The following is a 16,653-nucleotide window of genomic DNA, read 5'->3' as shown; positions in this document are numbered from 1 at the left end:
CAGCCTAACATGAAACAGTGTACACAGTCACTTTATTTGCTATATGAATTGTCTCCCTTTTTGAAGGTGCAAATTCCCACTTATCTGGTAACAAAATCAACTTCCAATCCAAGAATAATTATGCTTTTCATTTCACTTTCCAGGTGATTCATATTTATTGTATTTTACCAAAGACTTTGTCTATGACAGATTGACATATAACGAAACAAACAAGTTAAAACTTTCATTCCTTCACCACATGTAGTTTGAAAAGCACTGCTGTAGGCCAATGGTTTTCAAAGTGTGGTTCCAGGACCATGGACCAGGAACAGCAGCAATCCTTTGGAATTTATTTGAAATGCAAATTCCCTGACCCTACCCTAGATTTACTGAATCAGAAACCTAGAGGTGGGGTTCAGCAACCTGGGGTTTAACAAGTCCTAGGTGATTCTGATGCTTGTAAAGTCAGAGAACCACTACTTTAGGATATGCTACTTTATTAACTAACACTTGCACACCTCATAATATGTGCCAGGCACTAGTCTCAACATTTGCATGCATAAAATCATCATCCAATAGTACATTTATAATCCTGATTTTACAAATAAAGCAATGGACATCCAGAGAGATTAAATGACTAACCTAAGGTCACACAGCTACTAAGTGTCAGTTATAGCAGCTGCACAGCCCATTCTCTTAACCACTACACTATAAAGCCTAAGACTGATGAGATAAGTAAACAAGAGATAAGGTGTTCACCAGCTAGTCTATTAAGTTTTTCAGGAAACAACTGCTTTAACATAATTTAATCATGTGTTTCTAGAAAGTTAAGTAACAATTCTAATTCTAATTTTGTTAGTATGTCAACCATGAAGACAGTGTTCTGTAACAGGGTTTTGTCAGAGCCTTTTACATCATATTATCAGGTAGTAACCTTCATCATGTGAAAGCTCTGCATTGCTTTTGGCACATCTAATTCCTTGTTTACAGGTAACTGGAAAAATATTTATTTGATTCTTACTATATGCCAGGCATTATGCTATACATTGGGGAATGCAAGGATGTACGAGACATAAGACAACACATATAAAACACTTCAGATATATGAAATGGAAAATCACACAATAAATGTCAGCTCTCATTGTTAAGGAGATCCTTCTGTTGTTGTTTATAATGAAGAGAGAAACACAGGAACTCAACTATAAAACAAAATACAGTAATACTGCAGTAGATAGATGACAGTTGTAATACTTAGTTGTTCTGTAATACTATTACTTTTCCTTAAATTCATTAACAATGTTAGTAAGAGAAATAATCTCCTTCTTCCCTCCTTTTCTCTTCTTGCTCCTCCTCCCTGAAGTCCAAGACTCTGAAGACAGGACTTTATTTCTCAACATTTTAAAAACGGCAGCATTAAGACTTTTTTCCAGAACCATGGATTCATTTCTCTCAAATACAAATGGGCAGAAATAGAATTTATTTTTCAAAGGAAGAACTGAGAAGACACTGAAGGACAAATGTGAGACCTCCTTAAAGCCAAGATTTCCAAGGCAAAAATAATGCTGCTTAAACATTAACTAAAAATTGCACAATTCGCCAACATTCAGCATTCAACTTTTACTGTCAACATTCTATTTAAACAGAGTGGGACAAGAAGGTGAAATAAAATGGCAAAAGTTTGACCAAGTGAAGGAAAAATAATTCCAATACTACTCAATGTTGTCTGTCAACAGCTGACAAAAGTCTGGATTATTAAGTGTTTAATTCATTTTTGTAGCTTAAATTTTTAAAAAGATTTTATTTATTTATTTGAGAGAAAGAGAAAGAGAAAGAGAGAACAAACGTCAGAGGGAGAGGGAGAAGCAGACTACCCGCTGAGCAGGGAGTTAGACACGGCGCTTGATCCCAGGATCCTGAGATCATGACCTGAGCTAAAGATAGATGCTTAACCAACTGAGCCGCCCAGGTGCCGCCTGTAGCTTCAATTTTTTAATTAAAATTCTATCTGAGCTTATGTCACAGATCAGTTCAGTGTTAGTCCTGAAGATCTGTACTGTTTGTCCAGAGTAGGTAAGTGTCGAATTTTTCATTTGCTTTATGATGGCAGAAATAGCCTAAGTGACTGAATGACCGGTATAGTGACAGCCTTTGAAGAGTGCATGGATACAGACGTGCCCGATTCTGGACTGAACATACCGCCGTCTTTGTCATTGTTCTACCAGAGACAGTCATTTTGCCACAGAACGTGCCGTTGTTTGGAGGAGATACATGAAGCCCGATCACTGTAGACTGTGGAACAGTTACCCCAAAGTCTAAAAAGTCACCATCACTTATTAGAAAGTTGCAGTTTATTCAGAAGGGCTCCCAACCACCTGCACTGAGATACTGCCTGAATATAGGGCAAAGTCCTGAACAATAGGAAAATGAGAGAAACAGCCAAAATTTACACCTCAGAGATGACCCCAGTTCTAATTTTTGCCCTGACCATAGGTTTTCATTTGCTATTTATGGAAAAGAAGTCCCAGTACCTTCTTTTTTCCTAATCAATGAGTGAACTGGATGTGTTCTGATCTAAGTTCAACCCCTCCACTTATTGGATCCTATCTATTTAAGGGCTTCCCTTATGACAATATTCACATCTCTTCCGCAGCATCATTTTCCATCTTTATGGGATCATTCCATAGCCATGCAAACATGCAATTTATCTCATTTTAAAAAATGTCACTTGACCTATAGCTTCCTCCAGTACCCCAATTCCCTACTTCTCTTTACTGCAAAACGTATAGAAAAAAGGGGTTTACTTGCTGTCTGTATTTTATCTTCTCCATTATCACCCACTACTGCTCCAAAACTGGTCTTGTCAAGACCACCTCAACATTCCCAAGTCCAGCAGGCAATTCTTGTTCCCCATCTTAGAAGACAAATTGGCAGAAGGAATTAACCACTCTCTTCTCTTTCTTGAAACACAATATGTTTGAATGAATTCAATTGATCCTACTCCTACTTCCCTGCTAGGCCATTCTCAGTCTCCTTTGCTGGATCCTCTTCATCTTCTGGACCTCCAACCATTACAACATGTCTGTCTTCCTATTTATCTGTCTGTCTGTATGTATGTCATGATGATTTTATAGAGAGATGCAATAAATACCCATGCCCATTTATCCACCATTCTGTTTAAGAAAGAGAATATTACAATTCACTACAAGCTTCCTTTATGCCCTACTTCCTCTTTGATCCCATGCTCTTCCCCTGTCTCAGGCAACCATCATCCTGAATTTTGGTTTGCCATTTTCCTGCTTTCTTAAGGTTTACCTCATATGAAATTGTGTATACCCACAGACACACACAATTTCACACTCTATAGAAATGGAATCATATAGCATTATGGGATTTTTCATATGTATTCTTTAAGGCAAACATTATAGGATTTATATTATTAATTATATAACTATAATTATACATTATATAATAGGTACTATGTGGAAAAGGGTATAATGAAATCAAGCAAGATAGAGAAACGCATTCCTTTACTGCAGATCTCAAAGCCTTTAACAAGAAGTGTTCACTGTGACTCCCTAAGTAGGAGCATTTGCCAAATACGCTTGACCTCTTCTTTTTTTAGAGCATCTTTTATTTTACGGCATCTGATGAAATTCTGTGCTTTACATCAGAAGGCAAAATGTGCAACTGTTTTGAGAGAAACCAATCTGATCAGCAAAGCCTCTCATATCCTCCTCACAATGACCCACAGAACGGCATGACTGATGTGTGAAGTGGACAAGACCACAGAGCAGGACAAGCATTTTTTCCCACATCTCTGTAAGCATGATGAAAAGAAGACACTTTCATACAAAAATGAAAGTGTGAAGAATAAAGAAAGTCAAAGTTAAATTGATAGTAAGTTTTGGATTAGAATGTCATCTGAACATGTCTGTATTTCAGTTAATCATATTTATATTATTGCTGAAGCCTAGAGATGGCATTCAAAATGAACCTCATTTTCAATACTTAAGAACAGACAAATCATGGAGATTTATATACAACTAATCATAAATTATATTTCCTTTAAATAATTTATATTAAGTGTTCCTAAAGGTCTATCAATAATGATATTTTCACAATAATTTATTTTCTTCATATTATAGAAATTATAATGTGAAGAGATATTTGTATACAATAATCACAGCTTTTAGGTAAATGTGTAACTGAAATAAACATATAAATTAATGCACTTTTCTGATACATTCCAGGAAAGCAATCTATTCTTTATCCCAGAAGTTCACACTGACCTTTCTAACTTAAGCTACAGGTCCAAATGCTTTCTTCAGTCACACTAATATCAGGCTCAGGATACTCTGAAGTTGGGTTTTTGTTAATATGATTCTATGTAAGTATTACATCTTTGTTTTTTTCCTCTTTTGCTATTTTCTTTAAGTAATAAATCTACTTTATTGAGTTGCAACTCCTTAGTGACATCGTGTCGTCCCTGACATTTAAGGTATGATCTGTCTTGTCAAAACGTCATCTTCTTGTCATTTTAAAAAGAATACTTGCTACCTTTTACACAGTGTTTCTAAGTCTTCACAATTTTTTCCTCTAATAGCTTTGAAGAGGAAACTATTTTTAAAGACACGTTCCTAATTTCAATTCTTTAACAACTATTTTTGTCTGTGACTATTTTCTAAATTATCTCTTAAACATCTTTAAGTGTCTTTTTTAACCTTCTTATGTCAAATTGTTCATGTATAAGAACACAGAGATAAATCTGGACATCATGGTATTGGTAGTTTGTTAATATAAATGTCTAACAATTCTGAGGATGTTTTTAGAGACCATTAAGGTTATCTAAAATCACATGTTCACATATAATACCTAAAACCTAAAGTATAAATCTGTTGGTCTTTTTATTAATTGAAAATCAACTACCAAACTTCAGAAATAGTTAATTACTTATTGTCCTGGTTCTGCACAGGAAAACTGAAGATGCATTTTTGTACACAGAGGAGAAACAGTAACTTGAAAAAAGAGACAGAATGAGTTCCTGATGTGTTTTTTCCCATGGGCAAAGACATTACCCCACCAACTCTAGCAAGGGAGTTAGAAATGAACTGAGACTTTACCCCTTTTTATAACTGGTTTTTTGTTTTGTTTTGCTTTGTTTTGTGTTTTTACTAGAGAGCTATAATATGCCAGCTAGGACATTGTAGAGGTACACTTTCTTATCTTTTGGCTCAAACCATCTTACTGTCAAATTCTCTCTCATTGCCAGAGCCAGGATCTCCTTATTTGTTGCTATAAAGGCATTCTCAGGATAATTTATTATGTTCTTAGTCTACTGCCAAGCTGTGACATTTCTGCCTCCACATCGTCATTGAATCTGTCTCCATTTGGTCCCATTAGAAATTCTCTGCAATTGTGGTGGTTTAATCTCACTTTAATGTCCTAATTTTTGAATTAACCTCTCCCTGTTTATTACAAAATAATGAGTTCCTTAACTTCCTTTCACTGAAGAGTTGACATTTGAGCGGGGAATTGGCCTTGGAAATATGTGGGTTAAGACTGCTCCGGGAAACAGTCAAGGTCAAGGCTGTGGGGAAGATGCATGCCACGCCTGCTCAAGGAAGAGCATCAAGACCAGTACTGATGCAGCAGAGTGAGAGAGGCAGAGAGCAGGGGAGTACAAGGTCAAAGAGGTAAAAGTGGGGCCAGGTCATTTAAGACTGTGTAGGCTAGAATTAAAGTCTCTTTTTGGTCTAAATTCTTTACTACCTCTCCATAGGGAACTCAGAGATAAAGAAGAGATTTACGGCTGTACAATTATATAGGTGTATGTGCATGTGTGTAATTGCTTTACTTAGAATTATGTTGAAACTCGACAAATTTTTAATGTGCTATAATGGAAGCAGATGCAACAGACATGGTCGTGCTCTCAAAAAGCTTATGATTAAAAAGTATGATTCTAACAGATCTATTCATTGGAGAGTGAATATTTGGCATAGAAGGGCCAAAAGGAAACTGGGGAATTTTCCTATAGAAACACAGTGTCGTCCCAGATTGGAGGGAGATGTGGAGACACATCATCTTTGTTGATGTACGTCAGTGGCATACTAGCCAACGAATGTCGCCAGAGCGTAAGTGTGGTAACAGAGAAAGCTGAAGCCTCAGATTATAATGTAACCTAAATTTGTGTGGCTTCGTGTGGCCTCAAAATAAAGAAGTATCCTGTGTCAATCTATTCCTCCTACTGCTCTCCACTTAATTCTTCACACATAGCTACCTATAAAAACTGCTTTCTTCAAAAATGAAAAGGAGCAAGTCAAAACCACAAAGAGATACCACTTCACACCCACTAGGATGGCTTTTTTTTCTTTTTAAATACAGAAAATAACAAATGTTGGTAAGGATGTGGAGAAACTGGAATCCTCATGCACGGCTGACGGGGATGTAAATTGCTACAGATACCTCGGAAAACTGTTTGGTAGTTTCTTAAGAGTTAAATTACCATATAACCCAGCAATTTCACTCCTAGGTATATGCCTGAAAAACTGAAAGATAGGACTCAGATACTTATATACCAATGTTCATAGCAGCATTATTTACAATAGCCAAAAGGTGACAACCACCCAAATGTCTATCACAGCTAAATGGTAAACAGAATGTGGTATTATACATACAAGGGACTATTACTCAGCTGTAAAAAGGAATGAAATTCTGACATACGCTACAACATGGATGAACCCTGAAAACATTATGGTAAGTGAAATATGCCAGGGACATATACCATAAATACCATACATACCAAGGACAAATACCATACAACTCCACTCATATGAAGCACCTGACAATAGGCAAATTCAAGAGAGAAAGTAGAACGGAGTTTGCCAACAACTAGGAGTAAAGGAGGAATGGGAAGTTATTATTCAATGGACAGAGTTTTAATTGGGGATGATGGAAACGTTCTGGAAATAGTGGTGATGATTGCCCAACACTATGTATGTACTTAATGCCACTAAGTTGTACACTAAAAATAATTAAAATGGTAGGTGTATATTTATGTATATTTTACTGCAATAAAAAAGAATTATCACAAAAAAGAAATCAGAAAGGAACCAGCACAGACTCTTTGTTTAAATACTGGAGGAAAGGGGGCACATGAAGAATGGACAACAAAATGACGTTATCCAAGAAAATTTGCACAAGTTCAAATAAATAATTCTCACGGCCTCAAAGAAATTACAAAAAACATGTTCCCTCTGATATAGAAGCTCAAAGAAAAAGATATTAGAATCAAAGAAGAGATAAAAAAAACAGAGAGATAAAATTGCTCCAAGAAAGCTGGAGAAGAGGGGAGAAAGTGAAAATGGAACTAAACTAAAAACAGTAGAGAGGTTAAAGGAATATTAGAATCAGCTCAAGCAGAATAAACACACCTGAGAATAGTGTAAAGGTCATGGAATAAAGGCTTGATGGAAACACACAAAGCAAAATAGAAAAGTACAAAGATACACAAATGACTAGAAACATTATAAAGAAAGAAGAGAATATCCAATGTATACATAATTCCTGTTCCTGAAGAAGAAACAAACAATTAAATAAATATATTTTAAAATTCCAGGAATAGAAGAGGTCTTACATACATATATTGAAAAGAAACACCATGATCTTAGAAAAAAAAATTATAAAGAATGATAAATTTCAAGGTAATTCCCAGTTTATTTTGTTTCAAGACTGAAGAATGCAATCAGGCTATTTTAAGAGCTGAAAATATTCAGATAATGGATAGAAAGTTCTGAGCAATAGAAAGTGTGTCCTAAAATTTTTATACTCAATTAAATTATTCTTCATGTATAAGAACAATGGGTAAGATTCTCAAGCATATAAGAACTCAGTAACTATAGAACTCATTGCTCCTTCATAAAAAAATCTGTTAATGAAAACCAAGGGACAAATCAAAATAAAGAACTGAGGAATGAAGAAGCCAGGTTATAAAGATTAGTGGAAAATATTAAACCTATTTAATACAGACCTAAGGTTAAACAACTATGTGAATAATAGTTTTGTAATTGCATTATATACATGTTATAAATGTTAACAATTCAAAAATTATTAACAAAAATCAGAAAGTTGAGGGAAGGGTCAAAAGAAACTGTATTTATGTTCGATTTCTTAACTGTCCCAGCTGAAGTCAAGTGATACTGTCTAAGGTGAAACATATAGCTAAGTGAAAAAGAATTAACCCAACTTTTAAAACATTTTATAGTCTTTTTAATAGAAAGATCTATTAGAACTAACAATGCTTGTTGTGAGGATTAACTTATCTAAATATTAGTAATATTTTTAGTTTCACTTCAGTTTTTCAGTTAAAACAATACAGATTATAATTAATTTTTATAAAATGTCATAGATCTGTATCTTGATTCCCACCATCATTTTCTATTTCAATTTATAAATGTGCATACACAGATGTCTCAAACAATCAAATGTATACAGTGATTATTTCTAGATGATAATAACTTTGGTTGTGTTTGGCTGTGACTTTTTCTTTGTGCTTAGTTTGCAAGTAATGGTAATTATTATATTTCAAAAAAACAGAGTATTTTTAAGAGGCACACAGTCTAACTGGTATTTATTTTTGCAAAAATGTAAACACTGTTGCTTTTTCATTGACAAACAAAAGCCAGGGGTCAGATTCTCAATGATTTAAGGCTCTCTCAGTTTATTAAAACTCTTTCAGTAAAAGGAAAATAATTACTTAATTCCTGACATATCACTGATCCAAGACTCTTAACCAGATACTCTGGAAAATGCATACTGGATAGCCTCCATGCTTTTATGAGTAGAAGACCACACCCACCAACAATCAGTCTTCTCTCTGGTAGGTTGAGGAAAGAGTATAGGAACAAGTGGATAAATGGAGCTGCACAGAATTCCAGGACATTTATAACCATTTCTTCTCTTCCTCTAACCTATCCTGTAACAGAGAACAGAGTGTCTTAGCGTCACACTCTTTAAGCTCCCTTGAAGGAGGTGGTCTGGTTTTTGTCTTTTAATCTCAATATTTTAACTAATATTCCTGAAATTCGATAGCAGTTTGGGGATTAAGAGTCTTCTATTCCCAGGGCGTCTATGGATGGCTCAGTCGGTTGAACACCCAACTCTTGGTTTCGGCTCAGGTCATGATCTCAGGGTCTTGGGATCGAGCTCCCTGTTGGGCTCTATGCTCAGTACAGAGTCTGCTGGAGATGCTCTCCCTCTCCCTCTGCTCCTCCCCCTGCTCATGAGGGCACGCGCACATGCATGCACACACTCTGTCTCTCTCTCTCTCAAATAAATAAATAAAATCTTAAAAAAAAAAAAAGTCTTCTATTCCCATATTCTTTGAGCTACCTTGGCATGAAACACCTATTCCCGTACTACTGTTTTCTTGACAGTACTGCTAAGCTCATGAGTAACTTTCCTTCCAATTTACTTTCTCTCTTTTGCTCTGGATTCATCCAAACGGATCTAAGTGACACCAAGTAAGATGCAGTCTAGATCAGCTTAAAAAACTGTGTTTTAAGGATGGAATCTTTGAGTTGAGGAGAAATCTCCTTACAAAAGCCCCTAGATAACTGAAGTCTGAGAAACGTTGGCCTAGTTGTAAAATTGGGAACTTTGTGCCCTATGTTTGTCACAACGGAAGTGAATCGGTCTCAGTACTGAACTGCTACCATTTCTCTCCAAAAAGAACCAGGGCTCCTTAGAGAAAAGGTGGATTCCAGGGCTGGGCTGCGGAAAGTTTCTTCTGTTGAACTAGAATGTAGGGAAGTGCTTGGAATGATGGGGTAATATGAAAAGAATGCAAGAGCCAGCTTGAAGGGGCTCCACTGGGCAAATTTAGGTTAATTTGAGCTTTAAAATAAATAATTATAGTAATGGATTAAAAGCTCAGCTGTTTTAGCTATATTCTCATAGTCACATTCTCACTCCCCTCCCTGCGTTCAACTCTCTGTCCTTTATTTCCCTCCCCATAAACTCTATGCTCAGAACAATATGCTTGCTCCTGTTTTTCTTCTGCTTCTGAATGTTGTGTGTGCTCTACACTGGAGATTTAAAAAAATCTGAGTTTTAGTTTTAGGCTTTGGGGTGATCAAAACAGAAGTAGTCTTTTAACTGACTTAGGTTCTGAGCCATTGAAACCAACTTGATATGGTCTATAGGGTCATTTATTAGGTTCAAATATAAAATAGCCATTTTTGTAAGTAAAATGGTTCAGTATCAGAAACTTCCTACGGTTCAACAACATGCTCCATCCAAGCTCACAGGAGTTTTACATTGGGTCTTACAGTCAAATCTTAAGCTATTTTAAACTGGTTTCCTGTTTTATCTTCTTGCCTTTTATTTCCTCGGAGACCTAATGAGGAAAGGTGCCTGAACAAAGGGGTAGAACATGGGCATCCCTGTTTATCCTGTTTAATGTTATCTCAATCACACATTCATTCCTCTATCACAAGTACTGTCATAGAGAGAAAGGAGTGTTAGACCAGGAGTCAAGAGACTAATCTTGGCTTTCTCATTACTTAGCTGAGAAAAGTTGGATAAGTTACAGTTTCTCTCAGACTCCCTTTTCGTTTGCAAAATAGACGTTGAATAAAGACTAAGTTGTGTCTGGCGTTCCTTCCTGTTCTAATATTTTACAGTTCTTTATTTTAGGGCCTGGGGTGGAGTAGGGAAACAACATGAAAATTAGTATTTGGGGCGCCTGGGTGGCACAGTGGTTTAGCGTCTGCCTTCGGCTCAGGGCGTGATCCCGGCATTATGGGATCGAGCCCCACATCAGGCTCCTCTGCTATGAGCCTGCTTCTTCCTCTCCCACTCCCCCTGCTTGTGTTCCCTCTCTCGCTGGCTGTCTCTATCTCTGTCAAATAAATAAATAAAATCTTAAAAAAAAAAAAAAGAAAATTAGTATTTATTTATATATGTAAGGGTATGGAGAGGCACATCAGCCATCCAAATAGCTAATCAAGGTTAGAGGAAATAATTCACCTTATTAGCCGAAACTAGTGGTTTAGTCAAGTCAAAAACGAACTTCTAGACTCCATATCACTTAAAATGTTTTACTAATCCATAAAATGTCATTTTATGTAATTTAACAGGTAAAATATACTTCAGTTGATATTTTAAAGTTCTTTTTTCTTTCTTCTATAAATTATATTAAAGTTTTTAGATGATTATGAAGACTAATCATTTGTTCACAAATGTATGGACTTCAAATCATGAGTCTCTTTTGAGAATCTGTAAGAAAATGTTTTAAATGCTTTCACTCTCTGCTATCCAATTATAACAATGCTAAATTTAGTCAGATTTTGGTTTGTCCTCATCTGCACAATGATGATAATCTCTAATTTGGACTTTCCAATATAAGCATTGTTATGAAATCGTCTGTAGTCTAAGATTGCTTAGAAAAGGCAAAAATAACCTTAATTCTTGCAAATCTGAACAACAATATGCAGCATAAAAGAAGAAAAGGCTCATTGCATAACAACTCAGCAGAACAGTGAATACGCAAAGCCACCTTCCATGGAGTTACCCAGCACTGAAAACAATTCTCCTTTATTCAAGCACACTTTAAAAACAAAAAACAAAAAACAAAAACAAAATTATAACCCCCATTAAAACTTTCATAAACAATTTTGGTATGGACCACACCAGGAACAGAGAAAGTAGGTAAGATATCTAACAAACAAGAAATGTATAGGTCACATTTATATCATCCAATGATTAGACCTTTTGGCTATTTAGGTTTACTTCAACCTTATCACTTAATCCTCCCTGCAGCATAAAGTCTAGCCAAAAGTTATAAAGTTCATTTCTGCAAAACCCAGGGAAGTCAATGAGCCCTGGTCCACTAACTAAATTACTTACTCCTCTTGTCAAGAATGCTTTACGCATGTGCACCCACGCACATATACACACCCTATGCAGCAAAAAGCTTTCCTATCAATTTCTGATATATCATCTCCCATTCTCTCACCTAAAATAAAATTACTTTCCTTACCAGACTTAATCAATAGTATATTTTAATCTCTTTTCTTCCCCTGTGTCTTATGCTCCATCCAAGCCTTCATTAAGTAACCTGATCCCTTCTGTCTAAAGAGCATGAACACTAACTTATTTGAAACCAAGGTACACAGTATAAACTTGGGAAGTATATATTAATATCTCAAGCAGTTACAGAAAAAGATGTTATAAAAGATGAAATAGATAGCTAATTAAGCACAAAGTCAACATAATGAGGTTTTTGTTAGACAGAATTTTTTTTGTTAAGTCTTCTTTTCTGTTACTTTTTTTCCTTCTTACGCATATCAGAATTATGAAGCAGAAGTGTTATCTTTACATTTCTCTTAAATTTCCATTTCTTCCCCCTTTTTTTCTCTGTATCTGACATCATCATAGGTACAGGTCTATCAGATATCTTTCAAAATTGTATACCAGTCAATGAAAGGGTCTTTAATTACTGCTTTGAACATTTAGCAGCATAAAATTTGCTCTTCTTTCAAATGTTCTTGTTTTCTAGAGTACTTCATCCATTTAAGAGGCTTTAAAATTCTTTTACAGATCTTAGGCCCATGCTCATTAATATAACCACTTGATTTGAATAAATATGAACCTTATAAATAAAATGAAATTCTGCTAACATCTCAAAATAACATTAAGAAGTGTTTTACTGCCTGTTAGCACTAAATAAAGTAATACTAATAAGGATCATCATTCACAGCCTTCTATATTCAAGCAGGTCCTTTGGAAGCTACTTCAATAGGACAACAGCCACTAGTTTGGGGTACAGGTCTAAATTCATTCAAGTATAACTTCATTCATCCACTCACTGCATATTTACTGTGCTTCAACAATGGTGACAGGTACTGGGCTGTGAGCAAAATAACTGTATCATCTCCTTATTCTCTAAGAACTAGAGTTTGTGCAGGAGAATGACATTAATCAAATAATGGCACTTGTGAATGTACACTTACCAACTGACATGGGGGTTGTCAAGAAAGACAGTGGGATTCCATGAGAAACTATTAAAAGGAATTTGACTCTAATTGGGAGTCAAGGAAAGAAAGCTCTCCTAAAAAAGTGATATTTAAGTAGAAATGTGAAGGATGACTAGCAAGTTGTTAATTAGGCAAGAGAAGTGGTGAGACAGCAGGGGTGGGGGTGGGAAGAAGAAAGGAGGACTCTTCAAAACTGAAGAAAAAGCATGTAACAATGTCCTATGACAAGAGGCATATTAGTTTCTTATTGCTGCTGTAACATACTACCACAAACTTAGTGGCTTAAAACAATACAGATTTATTAACTTACAGTTCTGGAATTTAGAAGTTCAAAATGGATCTTAAGGATCTAAATCAAGGTGTTCTTTCTGGAGGCTCTTGGGAAGAATGTTTCCTTGCCTTTTCCAGCTTCTAGAGACTGCCTGCATCCCCTGGCTTGTGGCCTCTTTCATCCATCTTCAAAGCCGGCAAGAGCCAGTCCAATCTTTTTCATACTTTCTCTTTGGTTCTCTCTCTTCTGCTTCTCATTTTCACTTAGGACCCTTGAGCCCATCTACAAATCTGTGATAATCTCTTTATCTCAAAGTCCTATATTTCATCACATCTGTAAAGTCCCATTTTCCATGTAAGGTAACATATTATAGGTTCCAGGGATTAGGACAGTGGACATTTCTGGGGAACCATTTTAATACCACCATGAGAGAGATTATGTATCATTTATGAACTGAAAGAAGGTCAGAGTAGCTGGGTGCAGAAAGTGAGAAGAAAAATGGTATTGGATGAGGCTGGGGAGGTGGGCAAGGGCAACACTATATATAACATCACACACCATATCAAGGGTTTTGATCTTTATTCTAAGAACACTGGGAGCTAGCTATAGAAGTAGTGACAGATTAGATTTTATATTTTAAAATATCCTTCTGGCTACTGGATACAAAATGTATTTTAAAATAGCAGAGGTTCAGGAAAAAAGGTGATGGTGACTACAACAACAGATATTCAGATGATTATTATTCAGATGAGTGAAATCATTTGGGTCTTTTACTTCCTAATTGGGTGATTGTATAATTTTGGCTAAACATCTTTCTGATAGTTCTATGGGGAAGATATAATGTCATGATACATAACTTGCCATTTATACAGAAACAGTCCCAGGCATGATAAAGACTCTTTGTGTTATACTGCTTCTATTATTAATTACTGTGTATAACTCCATAGTAGTAAATTAGACAACTTCAGTAATATGGATGATTTTATGGAAAAAGTTAAAAGGATTATACCCAAATAAATTTCTATCTTAAGGAGAAATATAATTCAAGAAGTAGAAAACTTGGAAAATTAAGAACCTTATAAACACTGAGTGGGGGAAGAGGGTTAGAAAATGAGGTAATGGAGGGGGCAGGATCCAAATCACGTTGGATCTTGGAGCTCACTCTAAGAATTTTGGCTTTTACTGTAAGCAAAATTGTGAACCTTTTGAGAGTTTTGAGGGGTGCCATGGTCTAACTTGCGCATTACAACTAGTTGATACTTTGAAAATAGATCACAGAGGGGTTAGTGTGGAGGGATAGGGGCCGGGGGAGAGACTATGACAATAATCCAGAAGAGGCTGATTGTGGTTTAGACCAGGATGGTAACACTGAATGAGGTAGAGGGAGTGGTTGGGTTTTTGCTATGTTTTGAAGGGTTTCTGATGGATGTGAGAAAAAGAAAGTTGTCAAGAATGACTCCCAAGTTTTAGCCTGAGTAACTAGCAGGACAGAGTTGTCATCAATGGAGATAGGGAGACTGACTTTGAGGGTGTGGGAAATCAAGTATCTCAGTTAAGAACATGATAGGGAATTCTGGTAGACCCTCAAATGGAGTTGTAAAGTAAGCAATTGAATATGAGTTTGGAGCTCAGGGGAAAGGTTTAAACTGGACATATAAATTTGGAAGTCATTGTATATCAATAGTATTTATAAAGCTTTGAGGCTAGATGAGATCACCAAGGGAGAATGTAGAATATGAAAAAGCTCCACTAGGACTGAGGCCTAAGCCACTTAAGTATTAAGAGGTGGGAAAGAAGATTAAGAATCAGGAAAGAAGGCTGAAATGGAGCAGCTAGTGAGGTGAGAGGTAAAAGAACATGGTGCCATGCAAGCCCTACCTTTTTCTTCTCAACATCTACTCATCTTTCAGATCTCAGTCGAGTGATATTTTATTCCCTAGACTTTGTTGGTCGTCTTTCCTAAGTGTCTCCACAGCACCCTGCCTCCATAGCATCTTAGCTTTTTTCAATTATATTATAATTGCCTGTACTGACTCACCTTGTTCTGTAACTGTAAACTTCCTGAGAAGAGAAATCAAGTTTCTCTCACTCACAAAAAATTCCCAGTTTAGCATAGTACTTAACACACAATAACTGCTGAATATAAGTTGGTTGAATTGAATTAGGAAAATTAGTACTTACCTTGTGGTTACAGACAGGTTGCTAGTGTGATAGGAATAGTCTACTAGGATTATCTATGCCACTAATACCACACATACATTTATTTTGTTTATTTTTCTATGTAACTATCTGGAATTTTTCAGCACAAATTTGTTGATGTGTCTCATGCTTTTAATTCAAGTAGGGAGGGAAAAAGGAAACCAATATTTATATGTTTATGTATATGGCAAGCATACATATCAAGCATGCCTTTTTTACGTTACCTCACTTAAGCAGTTAACCCTCCTGACAAATTTGGGAAGAAAAGTATGATTACCTGCACTTTACTTTTTTACTTTATATGTCTATTATATATAGATATGGGTACATAAACTCATAGATAGATATATTAAAAAAGTAATATATATATATGAACAGTTATATATACTATAATATACATACATGTATACACATACATTTATATAAACATATATGTACACATATCTATAAATACACACACACACATATAAAAATTACTGCCTGAGCAAAATAAAACAAGTGGCTATTTTTAAAATACAATTATGTTACTTACTGGAAAGTATAGAAGCAGAGACCCAAAAAGAATTGTTTCCAACAGGATAAGGCCCGATGCCCTGATGCTCTAAAAAAAAAGAAAAAGAAAAAGAAAAAGAAAAAAAAAGAAATAGAAAAGGTCATTGTTAATTTACATTCTTAGAATGAAAGAACTTATGCTATTGTGACAATGCCTCAACCAGCAAATGAAAATTGGCTAGTATTTCAGAAGTGAACTTAACTGAAACATGCAAAAAGACTGACTATAAAGGTGGTGGTAGACTTAATGATATTGCCAGTGGCTTCATGGAATTTTGTTCTCTAAAATTTGAATCCGTGAACAATCTGAACAGCTGAGAACACTTTTTAGAAGATCCTTTCAATCCAAGAAGTTCACAGATACAAAATATCTTGCTTGTATTTCTGAAGCATCAACCACAAGTACATATGGAATGCTAACCCTCAACCATTTCACCAATACTTGCAGGATGGTTTCGGTGAATAAAACAGACATAAACACAAGGTCGGCATCTCAGTAATATATATCCCACCACGTCAAAATACAGTCACCCACGTTCACCTCACAGAGCTGTACTATGTGAATAATATAAACTACATTAAATAACAAATGTATTTCCCCTTGTGAACATGCTTAAA

General features: G+C 35.7%; 1 protein-coding gene across 1 annotated transcript in view; it reads right to left on the bottom strand.

Moving 5' to 3' along the window:
• GPR158 (G protein-coupled receptor 158) overlaps window positions 1-16,653 on the bottom strand; it is a 434,171-nt gene that overhangs the window by 115,398 nt on the left and 302,120 nt on the right. Inside the window, 1 exon segment of the mRNA XM_008709680.2 lies at window positions 16,016-16,084. Within this exon segment, the coding sequence (XP_008707902.2) occupies window positions 16,016-16,084 (69 nt within the window).

This window comes from Ursus maritimus, unplaced genomic scaffold (assembly GCF_017311325.1).
Source record: "Ursus maritimus isolate PB19 unplaced genomic scaffold, ASM1731132v1 scaffold_31, whole genome shotgun sequence".
Lineage (NCBI taxonomy): Eukaryota > Metazoa > Chordata > Mammalia > Carnivora > Ursidae > Ursus > Ursus maritimus.
The sequence above is the reverse complement of the archived record's forward strand: the minus strand, read 5'-3'. Positions and strand labels throughout refer to the sequence as shown.